The following is a 15,469-nucleotide window of genomic DNA, read 5'->3' on the forward strand; positions in this document are numbered from 1 at the left end:
AAAAATAAATATGTAATTTGATGTTATTGTGGCTTAAAGGACATTTTATTTTAAAAATAAAAAAGCATGCTTGACACTAACAGAAGCCATTCAAAGAGGATAAAATACATGAAAACACATAAACATAAATAAGAGGACACACCATACAATGGAAAATAAACCAAAGTCCCCGTTGTTATTAAAATAAAGAATAAAAATGATGCCTTCCTATACATTGTGCAGTGCTATTCTACATGTTGTAGAAATACCAATGAACTTACCCACCATAGGAAATTTTCCAAGATTATGTAGTCATCAAAGAAAGAGATTCCATCCAAGTGGAAGGAAAGCAATTCAAAAATCAAATAACCACCTTCATTTCATTATGAAGTTAGTAGAATTAAATCAGAGAATAATTGTATTACAGAAGAGCTTTTGTACTAAAACTAAAAAACAATTTTGATAAAATATAACATGACCAAATTTCAATAGGAAAACTAGAATATTATTAATTCAAAGAAATCTACTACACTGTTGTACAATAAATTGTACTGCTTACATACTACAATAAAGAAGGACACGCAACATTTTCACAATTTTTCTGTGGAAGGTATGTTACTATAAAAATAACCCATTGGGTTATAACAAGATAATTCATTTTGCAACTGAGGTTTGACATTAAAAAACTAACAGAGCTAATTAAAATAATAATATATTTAAATATGCAGACAGTTTCTCACCTCGTCTTCCTTCAAACACGTCATTGATTTCTCTTAGCAGTGTTGACATGTCACCAATTTGGGATTCCCAAGCTTCACAAAATACATCTAGGTTTTCTTTAGCAATTTTACTAGATGGATGCAATGTCAATGTCTCAGCGGCAGAAATTATCTAATGAAATACAACATACACAGGTGTCCATTTCAAAATCTTAGCTCTCAACATCATATTGGAGACCAGACTTAAGTCTGTACTGTACACTTCAAAGTTGTTCAACAAACAACTATGAAGTGCTTTCCACACATAAGCACCACGTTGGCCAACGTGGAGAGACATGGAACAAAACTTGCTGTTTCTTCGAATCTGATCCACAAATAAATAGCATGCATTATTATATACAAACCTTTATTCAGGGAGCAATGGTCTTTATTTCAGGAAAACTACTTTCACAGAGTCATTTCCACAGCAGAATTCAAAGAGTTACACTCAGACCAGGAAGGGTGGATTGCGCTGTACACAAGACACAGGGCAGGGGCTGTGGCAGCGGCAGCGGTCGCCACAGTGGTGCTGGTGGTGCTGGTGGCAGTAGGAGCACCGGTAAGGGGAGCAGGACCAGTAGCAGTAGTGGGAGTGGTAGGTGGCTAGTAGTACCGGCAGTGGTAGGAGTGGTAACATACACGCACACCTATGAGCACACGGCAGATACATTCTTGAGATACTGTCTTAGGGGTCGATCTACATTAGTATTGACCTTCAGAAACACACAAACAAAATACATTTCCTCAATAGAGAGAGAGAAACTGAGGCTCGGGGACATCAAGTAACTAATACATGGCTATTCATTCACCTACTCTGTGCGAGGCACTATACCCGTGTTCCAGGAGCCGGGAAAAGAGCTATGAGTGAAACAGATGAAGATGGTTGTCTCCATGGGACTCACATAATGGGGGGAGACAAATAATAAAAAACATACAACTAAATGATAAGATATTATAAGTTATGATAAATTATATGTATAAAAATAAACGGTAAGGAGGAGAGAGGGTGTTAGGTGGTCACGGAAAAGGTGGCACATAAAAGCCAAGAACTAAGGGCCAGTGGGGCCAAAGGAAATCTAGGGCGAGTCATTTGGGATGAGGTGGAGCACTTCTAGTGTGTTCAAGGATCAGCCAGTAGGCCAGTGTGACTGGACTGACATGAAAAAAGGAAGGACACCAGAGGCCATGTGATGCGGAACATACACAGTAAGGACTGGACTTTACTGTGAGACAGGAAGTTACTGGGGAGCTTTCAGAAGACTGATATGGTCCACGTCATGCTACCTATAAGGGAATTAGAGCTACATGTTCCTCCTGGGTGGCCACAGTCATACACGCACCGGACTTGACAAGTAGGTGGCAGCTTCATGAGCAAAACAAAGTTCCCCATCCTCAGGGAGGGCAGGCACATGGGCTTGCCAGAGAACCATGAGCTAGATTTCAGTGGGACTTCCCTCTCGACCAGGAGCCATTGTATGCTGTACAAACTGCTCCATTGTGCCCTGGACAGGATCTAACATTCTAAAGGAAATACAAAGATGACATAGCTAAAGTAGAGATGTCCAGAAATAAATACTAATTATCCCAGAGGCATGCTCTATTTCCTTAAATGATCCCTTTGTGAAACAGATGGCAAAGACAAGGAGTAAAGGCTAAGGCTGTGAGAACAAAAATGCTTTTCAAGTTATGGAAATTGACAACAGGCTCTATCACCATCCTGGGGAAGAAAGTGTGGTTATTCCTAATATCCCTGCTACAATAAAAACAGTAAGCAGAGAATTACAGCCAAATAGCAAGTAGGGCTTGAGGGAAGCAAGAGCTGATTGCATATGGCAGAAGAGTCAAATCTTTTAATTCTACTGAAATACATTTAAAAGCCAAGGCAAGCAGGATGAATCTCAAGCAGACAAGCAAATATTGAAGCCTTGGTTTCTCTTAATAAGGAGAGATCCTCTGGTTATAATAAAATGTTCAGCAGATGATCATTGCTAAGGGTCACTGATATACTTCTTCCTTCCATGATAAGCCTTTCACACTGTTCTCTACAGAGCACACATCCGTCCAACATTCAACATGCTTCTGCTAGAAGACACAGGCCACTATGGTCTCTAAGTCACTTGCACTGTTCTCAACTCTAAATCCAAGGGCTCTACATCTACCATGTAATACTACAGTTAGGAGTACGTCCTTTGGCTGACCATGATAAGTGAAACAAGAACACCTGGTAAATCGTATTTTGGAGCTTAGACCTAAAAAAGAAAGGAAGTTCTGCCCCTCGTTTTTCTCTTTAGATTAATTTGACAGGGACAATATTAAATGGGATATCGATTTTTAAAAGGCTCTGGAAAATTATAAAAAGTTATAGTTCAGAAAATTCAGAAAAAATTCACAATTTTTCCAAAAAAGCACAAGAACTTCCATTTCTATATCTTCCTATGTAGTCATTTTCTTTTTTCTTTTTTTAAGATTTATTTATTTTTAGAGATAGAGAGGGGGGAGCATGAGCAGGAGGGGCAGAAGGAGAGGAAGAGAGAAAATCTCTTGACACGGGGCTCGATCTCACGACCCTGAGATCGTGACCTGAGCCAAAACAAAGAGTTGGACACCTGAGTGTCCAGCCTAACTGACTGAGCCACCCAAGCACCCCTCATTTTCTTATATATGTACATTTTACATAGTAGCAATTATAGTAAGTATACAAATACGTATCCTGCTTTTATCATCTAACATTTTAACAATACATTTTTCAGTGTTGCTAATTCTAGTTATCATGATTATTATTTAAGGTCATAATGTGCTATTTGCCTAACTTAAGATAATTATTTTGCTTCCAACTGAATCTTATTGTAAGTAATGCTGTAACAAACATTGCTTTCATTTTTGTTTTTCTAATTTCCTTATATCCTTGGGAATCCTAGGTCAAAACACGTAAATATTTTTATAGCTTGGTCCATAATGGTAACTTACCTTTTTTTTAAAGATTTTATTTTTTTTTAAAGGTTTTATTTATTTGAGAGAGAGAGAGAGAGCATAAGTGGGGGAGAGGGGCAAAGAGAGAGGGAAAAGCAGACTCCCCACTGAACAGGGAGCCTGACATGGGGCTGGATCCTAGGACCCTGAGATCACGACCTGAGACGAAGGCAAACACTTAACTGACTGAGCCAGGCGCCGCTAAGATTTTATTTTTTTTAAGTAATCTCTATACCCAATACAGGGCTGGAACCCACAACCCCAAGACCAAGAGCTACACGCTCACACTCCACTGACTGAGCCAGCCAGGCGCCCCAGTAAATTACTTTTCAAATATGTCATTACAACCTGCACTGCAAACAGCTTCATTGAAAATAAATATAAACTAGGACGTCAATTAAATGGGCCAATCTCCAGTTTTGCAGATGAGCAGCATCAGCATGGAATGTCAGCTATGTTCTGGCACACTATCAGTGAAAATTCCATTATCTTCTTCATCACTCTCAGTAGATCAGACCTCTAGTTATGCAGAACCACACACATCTTCCTTCCACACAATTTGTTATGACACTCAGACAAGACATAATATAAAGTAATGATCTGCTATTGATCATACCTGTTGGCCAGTCACCTGAAATGTCTCCTCTGCATGTACACAGGTTATTTCAAGAGGTTCTGTCCCAGATATATGACGTAACAATCGACAGACCTATGAGAAAACATCTCTACAGTTCAACCTCCACCTTCTCATTCTTCGCAATACAGGTTTTCATTTTATAATTAATAAAGGAAATAAAGCCTTACACAGAAAACTTATTAAAACCTTATTAAATTAAACCTTATTTATTAAAAATCAGGTTGCATATTACTTAGAAGATTATCATAATACTATATTGGTCACCAACAGATTTTCTAAGAATAAAGCAGGAATACATAAGCGTAGAGCATATTGTCTCTTTGTCTCTATTTCTTATCTCATTATGGCAAGTGGTCACAGAATATGAGAACCAGAAGGAATCTCTGAAAGGATCTAGTAAGTGCCCATACATTGTATGTATGAAGAAACTTCGCTCAGAGAAGTGATTTGCCCAAGGTCCCTCAGGTATACTCTGTCAAGCTACACATTCTTTTTTTTTTATTTTGACAGAGAGAGACCCAGCGAGAGAGGGAACACAAGCAGGGAGAAGCAGGCCTGCCGCTGTGACCCGTGACCTGAGCGGAAGGCGGACACTTAATGACTGAGCCACCCAGGCACCCCCAAGCTACACATTCTATCAACAAACAACACTTCCTCTCAGGGTCAATTAATCAACACACCTTTCACTGGAGATAACACTGGATTAGGCAAGGCTGATGTAACGAGAAAAGAGCCTTTATCAGAGAAAATTATTGAAAATCTTGAGACTTGAGACAGAAAACCTTTTTTTCACTTAAAAATTTTGCTACAGGATTCCTATAAGTAGCAAGATTGTTTACAGTCATAATACTTGGTTTATAAACATAACAGCAGCATAACAGGTGAAGGTGATCAAAAGGCACAACTCTCCAGCTATAAGATAAATATGTTCTGAGGATATAATATATAAGACTAGAGTTAACAGTACTGTTTTGTATACTTGAAAGTTGCTAAGGGAGTAGATCTTACAAGTTCCCATCAAAAGGAAAAATAATTTTCTGTAACCATCTGAGGTGATGGATGTTAACTAAATTTATTGTGGTGATCATTTCAAAATACATACGTATTTGAGATCATTATGTTGTACACCTTAAACTTACACAATGTTATATGTCAATTACATGTTTAAAAAACTATTTTAAAAAACATAATCATCAAATCTATTGTAAAATGGAGATGTATCTATAGTCATTTTAAGAATGCTCCCTAGCAGTTTTCTTTTTTCTTTTTTTCCCTAGCAGTTTTCATATGTAGGCAAGTAAAGGAGAGAAAGGTAGTCCACTTAGACTAACGGTTCCTTTTGATCATTATTTGGTGAGCTGGGGACAGCAGGTAATATGGAGACAACTCTATGGTTTATATCTGTGCATTTGTGTACATGTTGGATATACCTGATATGCACAAGTTATACACTGGTTAAGTATATATTTTTTACTAAGAGATGTCTAGTGTTTTCAGTAAGTGAAAAGCTTAGAATATCAATTAATAATTGATATTATAGCAAAAGTGGCCGGTGAAGCACCAGTAACACCCAATAGAGGTTTGGGCAGAACAGAAGAGGTTCAGAGGAGGAATACTGTGCTGAATGTCTTTTCTTTGTCTGTCCACATCCACTCTCCTTCCTCTTCAAACTGCTTTATGCCCTGGGAGACTGACATTTGTGGTCTCCAGCTATGTTTGGCCAATGGGAAGCCCCAGCAATAGACCAGCAAGAATGCAAACAGTAAGGGCCTTTATTCTCATGCTTTTTCCCTGCAGGGTTGCCTTGGGCTGTGGCTCTGCGTCTAGTCTTGAAATCAGAACCTCTCATGGTGGCTTTCTGAAAGACTCTATGCCCTTCCAGTTTCCCGTAACCACTCCTCTCCCCTATTAATTTGGGCCTACCAGCAGTACCAGCTCTGCTATCACTAACCCCGATTACTGTACTCCCACGGTCCCCCACACCGTGTCTATGCAACTGTAAACAGCTCCTTTATTAAAGCCTCTTTAAATTATCCTAATTCAAGCGTGCCGTCTCTTTCCTGCTGAGACCCCACAGGTTCAAACAGAAACAAGGTCATAGGATGTGTCTCCACTGCTCTACTCCTAAGCCTAACCTCTCTGAAAGAATAAGGACAAGGGGATTAATAAGTGCATCTGTGGGTTCCAGCATTTTTTGTTTTGTTTTAGAAGCCAGACTGTTGTAAGAACAGAACAGATAAACATTGTATCTTTAAGATTCCAAAGGAGACAGAGAAAATGCTCATACAAGTTACCCCCAGACTATATTTGTGTCAATATTCCCTGATGATGATACAGCTATCATGAAACCACAATTTCTTTAACAAACGAACCTATTACTCACCTCAACAAGCTGCTCTTTCTGTTCAGAGAGTTTACAGGCATACTCAGCCAAACCTTCTAAATTTCCTTCTACTCCAGTAAGTTTTAATGCTTTTAGGACCACATGATCAGCATGGTATTTTAACAGATCTGCTGTCAGCTGGGTTGCTGTCCTGTGAAGCTGCAGATGTGGGGGGTGAAGGGCAATGAAAGAAATACAACAATCAGGTTTTGTCATCAAGCAGCGCACAAGCACTTTAAAAACGAAAAAGGAGCAGTCCCCACTTGATCCACTGAGAGAGGAGAGCGTAAAATTCCTGTGGCAACAGTAGCAGTTGGGCCGCACGGGGGAGCTTGTCTGTTCTCCCAAGGCAGGAGTGACAGGGACATCTTTGAGTCCCCTCATGTCTGCAGAAGATGAACTGCTCGGCTAGTGTGGAGTGGCTGGTCCCTTTCTCATCCTGCTATTAACTAGTTCTTGCCCACACAGCTTCTCTCTTACTTAAAAAATGCTTCCACTACTCTGGAAGTTAGTAAGAAACACAACAGTATTAAGAGGGCAGTATTCAGAGAACTATGAGGATAATCAAATGGCAGTTCATGATCAGTAAGGTTTAACAGACTTTTGAAAAGGTACTGATGTGAGATTCAATCAATTAGGTATTCAACACAATTTTATTAGATACCCAGATCATGGCAGACACTGTATTTGAGGCTGGACATACAGACAGGTAGGACATACTCCCTTCCCTCAGGGGATTACAGCCCACCTGTAGTTGCTATCTAGAACTTTACTCCCCAACTCTTGGGTCACAGGATAAATGACAGACAAAGGGCAACCAAAACCCCAAGGCTGTATTTGACTTGGAATGGATTTTAAGCATGGCCCACTCTCAGCAGATATCTTTGGGTACTATTAACTCCAAAATCTTCCCTTCATCCTGCTTTTTGTTAAAAAAAGAAAAAAATGATGTGATGGGTTATTCTGGGGTTCTCCAGGAAGAGATCGTTTTTAATAACACTGTCCTAAGGAAAATCTGACTTTAAACGAAGCCTATTGAATGAAGTGATTTTTTTTTTCCTGGAAATAATCCAATGTCAATTCAAATTACAGGACTTTCTACAAAATTAACAATGGAGTAAGTCCGCATTCATGCAATCAAGTGAGAATAATTGGTCAGAAACAAAGACATTAAAATGTTCTTTCCTTTGGAAACTAAATGCCACATAAGAATTTTAAAAGATTTTATTTAACCATCAGGGCCTTAGAGAATACCTAATGCCAGCCCTTTATTTTACAGACTATGAAACAGGTCCTTAGAGACTGAGTGACTTGCCCACAGTCACGTAAATCTGAGTGGTTCTAGAGACAACTTATTACCACGCCTAAGGGAGGAAGGGTGAATAAACCCAAAGTTCCACTCTGCACAATGAATGGACAGTGGTTTTATAGAGACCATCTGCCTTAATCATTATAAAAATTCTTCTAGGGGCGCCTGGGTGGCTCAGCCGTTAAACGTCTGCCTTCGGCTCAGGTTAGGATCCCAGGGTCCTGGGATCGAGCCCCACATCAGGCTCCCTGCTCAACGGGGAGCCTGCTTCTCCCTCTCCCACTCCCCCTGCTTGTGTTCCCTCTCTTGCTGTCTGTCAAATAAATAAATAAAATCTTAAAAAAAAAAAAAATTCTTGGGCGCCTGGGTGGCTCAGATGGTTAAGCGTCTCCAGGGTCCTAGATCGAGTCCCGCATCGGGCTCCCTGCTCCCTGGGAGCCTGCTTCTCCCTCTCTCTCTCTGTCTCTCATGAATAAATAAATAAAATCTTAAAACAAAACAAAACAAAACAAAACAACCTCATTTAAAAAAAAATTCTTCTAGGTTGATGTTGTTTCACTCATTTCAGAGGTAAAGAAAATGAAGCTGGTGGCAAGCTGCTCAGTCTATCACCAAAGGATTTAATCCTCTTACTGATAGTCAAATTTTAACAATAGTTTAGTTAAAATTGAATAGGCTGGAAAACATGGATAGGCTTTTTTTAAACCAAAGAAAACCATAACATCCTTCTATGTTTAATAAGATGGTAAAATGAAGGTCCACTAAGTAAGATGGGAAACGAATCATCATGTACATAATTTATCAAAGAAAACCAAAACCCAATTCCATTCTCTTGAACCCTTGACTGTGCAAAAATATAAAAGACTAAGGGAATTGGAGATAAGGAAGCTCTGTTTGGAGAGCTGATGGGTACCTACTGGGTGCACCCCAGAGCAAAGGGAGGAGGACGGCACGGGAGCCGCTGTGAGGAGCTGGAGGGCCCCACAGGAGGGCCTCCGAGGAACACACACAATCATCCAGGAGAGACAAAGTCAGCCTAAACAGAGGCCAAAGCATCCTGTAAGGGCACCAGTTTTCAAAGAACTTTCCACCTCCCCACTTCCTCTCTTTTGGCCTTGAGCCACACCTGGCAAAGATCGGGAACTGAAGCTAAGTGGGAGGGGGGGAAGGAACAAAGGTGTGAAAAGAGACCAGAGACCACACACACCTTTCCCAAAAGCCCTAGGTGAGGCTGTGGGCTGGGAAACAGGGGTAAGTCCTATAATTGAATGAATACCAAAGTAGCAATTAATATATTGGAGAAATCATTCTAATTATGGAACTGAGATTGTGTTTCATGACCTAAGGCAGGGACTGGCAAACTTACTCTGTAAAGGGCCGCACAGGGAGTATTTTAGGCTTTTCAGGCTGCACAGTGTCTACTGCAACTACCCAATCCTGCCGTTGTGAAAAAACAGTAGACAATATGTAAGCACATGGGCAGGACTATGTCTCCCCAAACTTGACTTAAAACAGACAGCCTGGCTGTAGTTGGCAAACATCTGACTTGCAGTGACTTTCAATAACCTGAGAGTGATCAAATAAATCATGAGATGGCCAAGTTTTGCAGGAAGCAGGGAAATCTCAACCAAAAGAATATTTTTAAAAATCAATTACATTAAGGTTATAGTTTATATACAGCAAAATGTACCAAGGGTACAGTTTGATGAATTTTGACATTTATATCTACGTAAGCACCATCACAATCAGTGTTTAATACGTTTCTTTTATCTCCCAAAGTTCTCCATGCCCCTTTGTAGTAAATATCCCCCAACTTCTGACCCGAGGCAGCCACTGATCTGGTTTCTGTCACTATAAATTAGTATTGCCTTTGCTAGAATTCCTTCTAAATGTAATTATATATATACACACCCACTCACCCACAAACACACATTCTTTGGTGTCTGACCTCTTTCAGTGTTATGTTTTAGTGATTCATCCATATGATTACCTGTATCGATATTGTTCCTTTTTACTGCTGAGTAATACTAGTGGAGTTATATACCAAAATTCATTTATTGATTCCTCTGTGGATGGAAACTTAGACTGTTTCCGGTTTGGGGCCATTATAAATAAAGCTGCTATGAACATCCATGTACAAGCTTTGAGAAGGATGGCATTACAAAAAACAGTGGGTTCAAAATGAAAAACGATCTTCTAGGCACACAGACATACTAATACTAATGCACTTCATACATACCATGCCACATGAAAACTAGCAAAGGATTAAAAGAGGCTAAATTTCAAACTATACTTACTTCTTTCTTAAGTTCTTTGAGACTATGACTGATTTTCAATACAGCGAGTTCTAGTTCTTCAGCAATACTTTTTGTTTTCTTGCTTTGCTAAAAATTAAAAATATATATATATAGTGTTACCTCCTCTTTTTTAATCTGGTAGTTCCAATTTCACTTGAAAAATAAATTATAATAAATGTTGAATATCATTCTGTGAATTATAAAAAAGTAGATTTTAAAAATTCACCTTTTTATGGATAGAATGGAAAATAGAATTTTAACTAGTTATATTTTCCCATTGTAACTATAAAAAGATGAATTTTTAAAATCTCATTTTGTTAATAAATTTATGTCTAAAATGATTTTATTTTATCTTCTGCCCAGAATGCTCATCTCTTCGCTCTTAATGGAGTTAAAAATTAAAATCCTATTTACCTTTAAGTCTCTACATAAATGTCTCTTCCTCAGAAAGGCCTTTTCGAATCACACAATCTAAATTAGGCTCTCTTCTTACCCATTCTAATCTTTCTCTAAGTAATTATTCTAGTTTACAATTACATATTTACTTTTTTTATTTTATTTTTTTTGGTTAAAGTCGATCTTCCCCACTAGGCCTTGGTAAGCTCCATGAAGGCTGGTATCACATTTATTTTGCTCACCAATGAATACATAATACCTGGCACAGCAAATGTAAGGTAGTAGGTACTCAGTTCTTTGAATGGATAAATCAAAGTTAAATGCCAATATCTTCAAGAAGTCTTCTTGGGGCGCCTGGGTGGCTCAGTTGGTTAAGCGACTGCCTTCGGCTCAGGTCATGATCCCAGGGTCCTGGGATCGAGCCCCGCATCGGGCTCCCTGCTCAGCGGGAAGCCTGCTTCTCCCTCTCCCACTCCCCCTGCTTGTGTTCCCTCTCTCGCTGTCTCTCTCTGTGTCAAATAAATAAATAAAATCTTTAAAAAAAAAAAAAGAAGTCTTCTTGATTCCTCTCCCTAAATATAAATTTGCCCTCCTTCAAGTCCCTGCAACACATGGTCTGTACCTCTGGTAGGACACTTAACAAAGCTTTCTGTACTCGCCTTACCCCTTCCCACACTTTTCTCCACTGCAAAATTCTTGCAGGCAAAGATTTTATCTTATTCATCTTTAGATTTCCGGTGTTTGGCATATAAAAGGCACTCAGTAACAAATGCTGAAAAAAATGAATGAATGAACAATACATCTGGCATGCAGACTCAGAAATCTGAGCACTAGTGAAATATGGGAAAGGTGCTAATTGCAAAGTTAAGTGTTGACAGACTCGGATTCCCAACACAGCATTTCCTCACAGAAACTCTTCATGTTGACTGTTGGGTTTAAAATTTAAAACTGAAGCAATCTACACTTCAGATTAGATATCCCATAGATATTTCAAAGTAATCACAAAATATTGCTTTTAGCCCTGACAGCACTCTACTCTAGGTTAATTTCCCGTTAATATGAGCATTTGTACTGTCATGATGCCAAGGAATAGGAGAAATCTTGATTTATATCCACTCTTCATTCAAAAACCAATCGCTTTACATGAAAGTCAACTGCTGCTTCATTTACTATTCTCAGCCACATTCACCCCTCTTCGTCTTTACTGCCAAAGCTTTTGTTCATAGCTGCCAGGTTTGCTCCATCTACGCTGTACATTGTAAATCACATTAAACACTTTTTTTGACATACCCTAGGTCTAAGAAATAAATAAAGAGTGCCAGAGCTCAGTCTCAAGCCTCTACCTGTCAATTTTGTAACCACTCTCTGCAAGAGCCTGGGTACACGCTTTCTTTGTTGTCCCACTCTATCCATCTTTCTTTTAATTTCATTTTTTTAAAGGAAACTACACCACATATGGGGCTCGAACTCATGACCCCAAGATCAAGAGTTGCATGCTCTACCATAAGCCAGCCAGGGACTCCCAACTCTGTCCATCTTTACCATTCTTACCACATAACCTCCCAGGCTGTATGCGCACCAGCAGTCTACCTTTAAATGGCTGCTCACAATCTTAGACCAGGAATCAGTGCAAGGTTGAAAAATTTTTTACCTGCTTGCTGGATCTACCCTTGTCTTCACTGTGTCTAGACTTCAATAAATTGTCTAAATTGTTGTTCTGTAGGGGCACCTGGGTGGCTTAGTTGGTTAAGTGTTTGACTCTCGATTCCCTCTCAGGTCACGACCTCAGGGTTGTGAGATCGAGCCCCACCTCAGGCTCCATGCTCAGATTCTCTCTCTCCCTCTCCGTCCCCCCTTCCCTTCCTTCTTTCTCTAAAAAATAATAAAATAAATTGTTGTGTCTATAAATCAGCTGTCCTCAGAGTTAAGCACTGTGCACATGTGAATGGCTTTGGCAGTAAGACTCAGGGGATGACAACCTCTAGGTAGGGCTCTTCACTCTGAAGAAGCATTTTGGGGAGGAATTCTCCAGAGGCGAGTTTGGTGGATGAGTGGGGATTATGGGATGAACTTGTGATAGTGATGGTGGTACAGAATGAGGGCTGGCCAGGATGAGCAACTGAGAAACAGCAGGCCTAGAAATGTCAAGTACTGTGAGCGCTGGATGGGAAGGATGCTTCGGGCCAAGAAGGAGGGAGAAAAGGGATGAGACATCCTTGTCCCATTCCAGACCACATTCATGTTAGCTTCCACAATTCTCAGAGCTTTAGGAAAAAGCTATTGTATAGGATCGCTTTGATGAAAAAAAGTTCTTACACTTTGAATCCACACAGAAAGTAACTGCTGCAGTTCCAGTCTTGCCTGAGTTGACAGTTCCAAGATGCGTTCCCTGTGCTCATGGCTCGTGTAGGCAGAATCAGTAAAGTCCTCGGTGCGCTCCAAGATGACTTCCAGAGTCGCAGAAAGATTCTCTTTTGACTGAAAATAAAGATTCTCCAGAAGAGCTTCAATATTCATCTGAGAACAGAAAGGATATCCATCGGCATGAGTCAATATTCCCACCTAACCAAATGGGCTGTAACTTTCTAGAGTGCCCAGAGAGACACTTGCAATTTCCTTCCCTGTCTGAGGGCTCGGGGGGAAATACAACCTCTAGTGATGACTCTATTCTCTAGGACACGTTGCTCAAGGGCCACCAGCAGCCATGCAGAGATTCACTACAACAGCTGTTAATACAACAGTCCTATGAAGTCAGTAAATACTAAGGCAGAAAAGCACGATCATGTAGCAACTGGTAGGAAAAGTGAACCAGCCCACAGGTAGAGAATTTGCATCTGAGAAAATGCTGAGGCAAAGTCCTGAAAGACGCTGCACCCAAATATGAACTTGTGCTGAGCCCAGGGGGACAGGGTGTGGAGGGTGTGGGTATGGGAAAGGCTGGGAAAGGCACCAAGTTCTCCTTCCTTAATTCAGCAAAACTCTCCTAGTCACCTAACCGGTCTCCCGACATTTTGTCTTATGTCCGACAGCACCTCCCAGAAGACCAAAACCTTCTCTGCCACCCTCTACCTGTATCATCTTTCCAAAATGGAAAGCTTCTGAGATTGCCACCTCCCATCAATTGACTCCTCACCACGTGTAAAATTAAGCTCAAATTTCTACTGCAAAATACAAAATCCTCTAGGGTCTTGATTTTACAGATCTTTCTGACGGTCTGTCCAACCACCCCTCAAGCTCCCAAACAACCTGTCACTTCAGCCATCCTGTGCTCAGAGTTCCTGGAATGCGTGACGGACACGTGTTCACTGGCGCGTCTTTCTCTCTCTCAGCTGTCTACGTGACATTGTGCCACTGCAGCTGGGTCTAAACTCCAGCCCACGAGCGGTATCACAAAAACAACTTGGGCCAAGAGGCGATCCGCAGTGATGACCATGACAGTGCTCACATTGAATGTGCTGGTAAGAATAGCGTACATTTGTTTAGCACTTTAAAGTCCTTTCACAAACATAGTCTCAAGTCAATCCTTACATCTGACCCGTTTTCACAGGACCCACGAAAACACCAAGATTTGGGAAGGTCAAGAGGCCATAGTCAGGGCCTGCTTCCCCTTCTCCTCTTGGCCCAAGGTGTCTCCAGTAACCACCCCATCCTAGGTAGATGGCAATTTTTTTTTTTAAGCTAGGAAAGAACATGGATAAAAGTAAGGTATGGAATTGACAAGGGGCGCCTGGGTGGCTCAGTCGGTTAAGCGTCTGCCTTCAGCTCAGGTCATGGTCCCAGGGTCCTGGGATCGAGTCCCCCATTGGGCTCCCTGCTCAGTGGGGAGCCTGCTTCTCCCTCTCCCTCTGCCTGCAGCTCCCCCTGCTTGTGCTCTCTCTCTCTCTCTGACAAATAAATAGTCTTAAAAAAATGTTTTTAAAAATAAAATAAAAAGAAATAACAGCAACTGGGAGGAGACGTTTTTCCAAAAGCCATTCATTTATATGGTTTCCTAAGATTTGTCCACATATCCACAGTACCGAGCACAGTAAAGCATCCCGTCTCCGTTTACAGATTATACTCTCCACCAGGAAAAATGGTAAGATGCCAAAAAGATACCCACTGACGGTGAGATGGGGTCTATCCGTAACAGCTCTGCCCTGCAGACTGCGCTAGCCCGGCTGCAGCAGCCTCAGGCACAGTGCCGCCCCGAGGTAACCTGGAACCCAAGTGTAGCACCAAGAAGCAAAAGACTTGGCTCTCGTCCTATTTGTTTCCCTAATTACCCTTTAACCCTCGAGAAGACATCTCCCCCTCAGCCTTTATAAAAAGAGGGGATTAGAAAAATAAGCTCTAAAATCCCTTAGACAATATAAACTCTAAAACAATGACTGGTCTTTGTAGCTTCTTTCCCCTCAGAAAGAGAGTTAGGGCAGGACCAGCAGCATACAAGCAAACCCACAGGCATCAACTGAAAGGTCATGGACTTTGGGATTAGCCAGTCCTGGTTCTAAAGGGTTCCACCACTTACTAGCTTTCCTCCTCAAAAACACAATGATAATAGTACCCACCTAAAAGGGAAGTTAGTGACTAAATTAGATAATATTCATGAAGACAACAGCCCCTAAAAATAACTGTTCTTTCCATGACTTTCTTTCACCCCATGTTCCTACCTAAGTAGGAATTAAAAAGATGGAAGGAATGCCATCTTCGTTGCAGCCCTTAGCCTATTAGATAACTTCCAAGAGCCTTAGTCTTCCC

The 15,469-nt window shown here is 40.7% G+C and overlaps 1 protein-coding gene across 1 annotated transcript in view; it reads right to left on the reverse strand.

Moving 5' to 3' along the window:
* The window catches only part of CTNNAL1 (catenin alpha like 1), a 60,233-nt gene that overhangs the window by 16,861 nt on the left and 27,903 nt on the right, over positions 1-15,469 (reverse strand). Inside the window, exons 7-11 of the mRNA XM_028108741.2 lie at positions 13,046-13,246; positions 10,334-10,420; positions 6,728-6,886; positions 4,324-4,416; positions 720-870 (exon numbers count right to left, since the gene is read on the reverse strand). Coding sequence (XP_027964542.1) covers positions 720-870; positions 4,324-4,416; positions 6,728-6,886; positions 10,334-10,420; positions 13,046-13,246 — 691 coding nt within the window. The remainder of the gene's footprint in view (positions 1-719; positions 871-4,323; positions 4,417-6,727; positions 6,887-10,333; positions 10,421-13,045; positions 13,247-15,469) is intronic.

The sequence above is a fragment of the Eumetopias jubatus genome, unplaced genomic scaffold, assembly GCF_037043125.1.
Source record: "Eumetopias jubatus isolate StellerSeaLion01/CBP00866 unplaced genomic scaffold, mEumJub1_p1.0 scaffold_15, whole genome shotgun sequence".
NCBI lineage: Eukaryota > Metazoa > Chordata > Mammalia > Carnivora > Otariidae > Eumetopias > Eumetopias jubatus.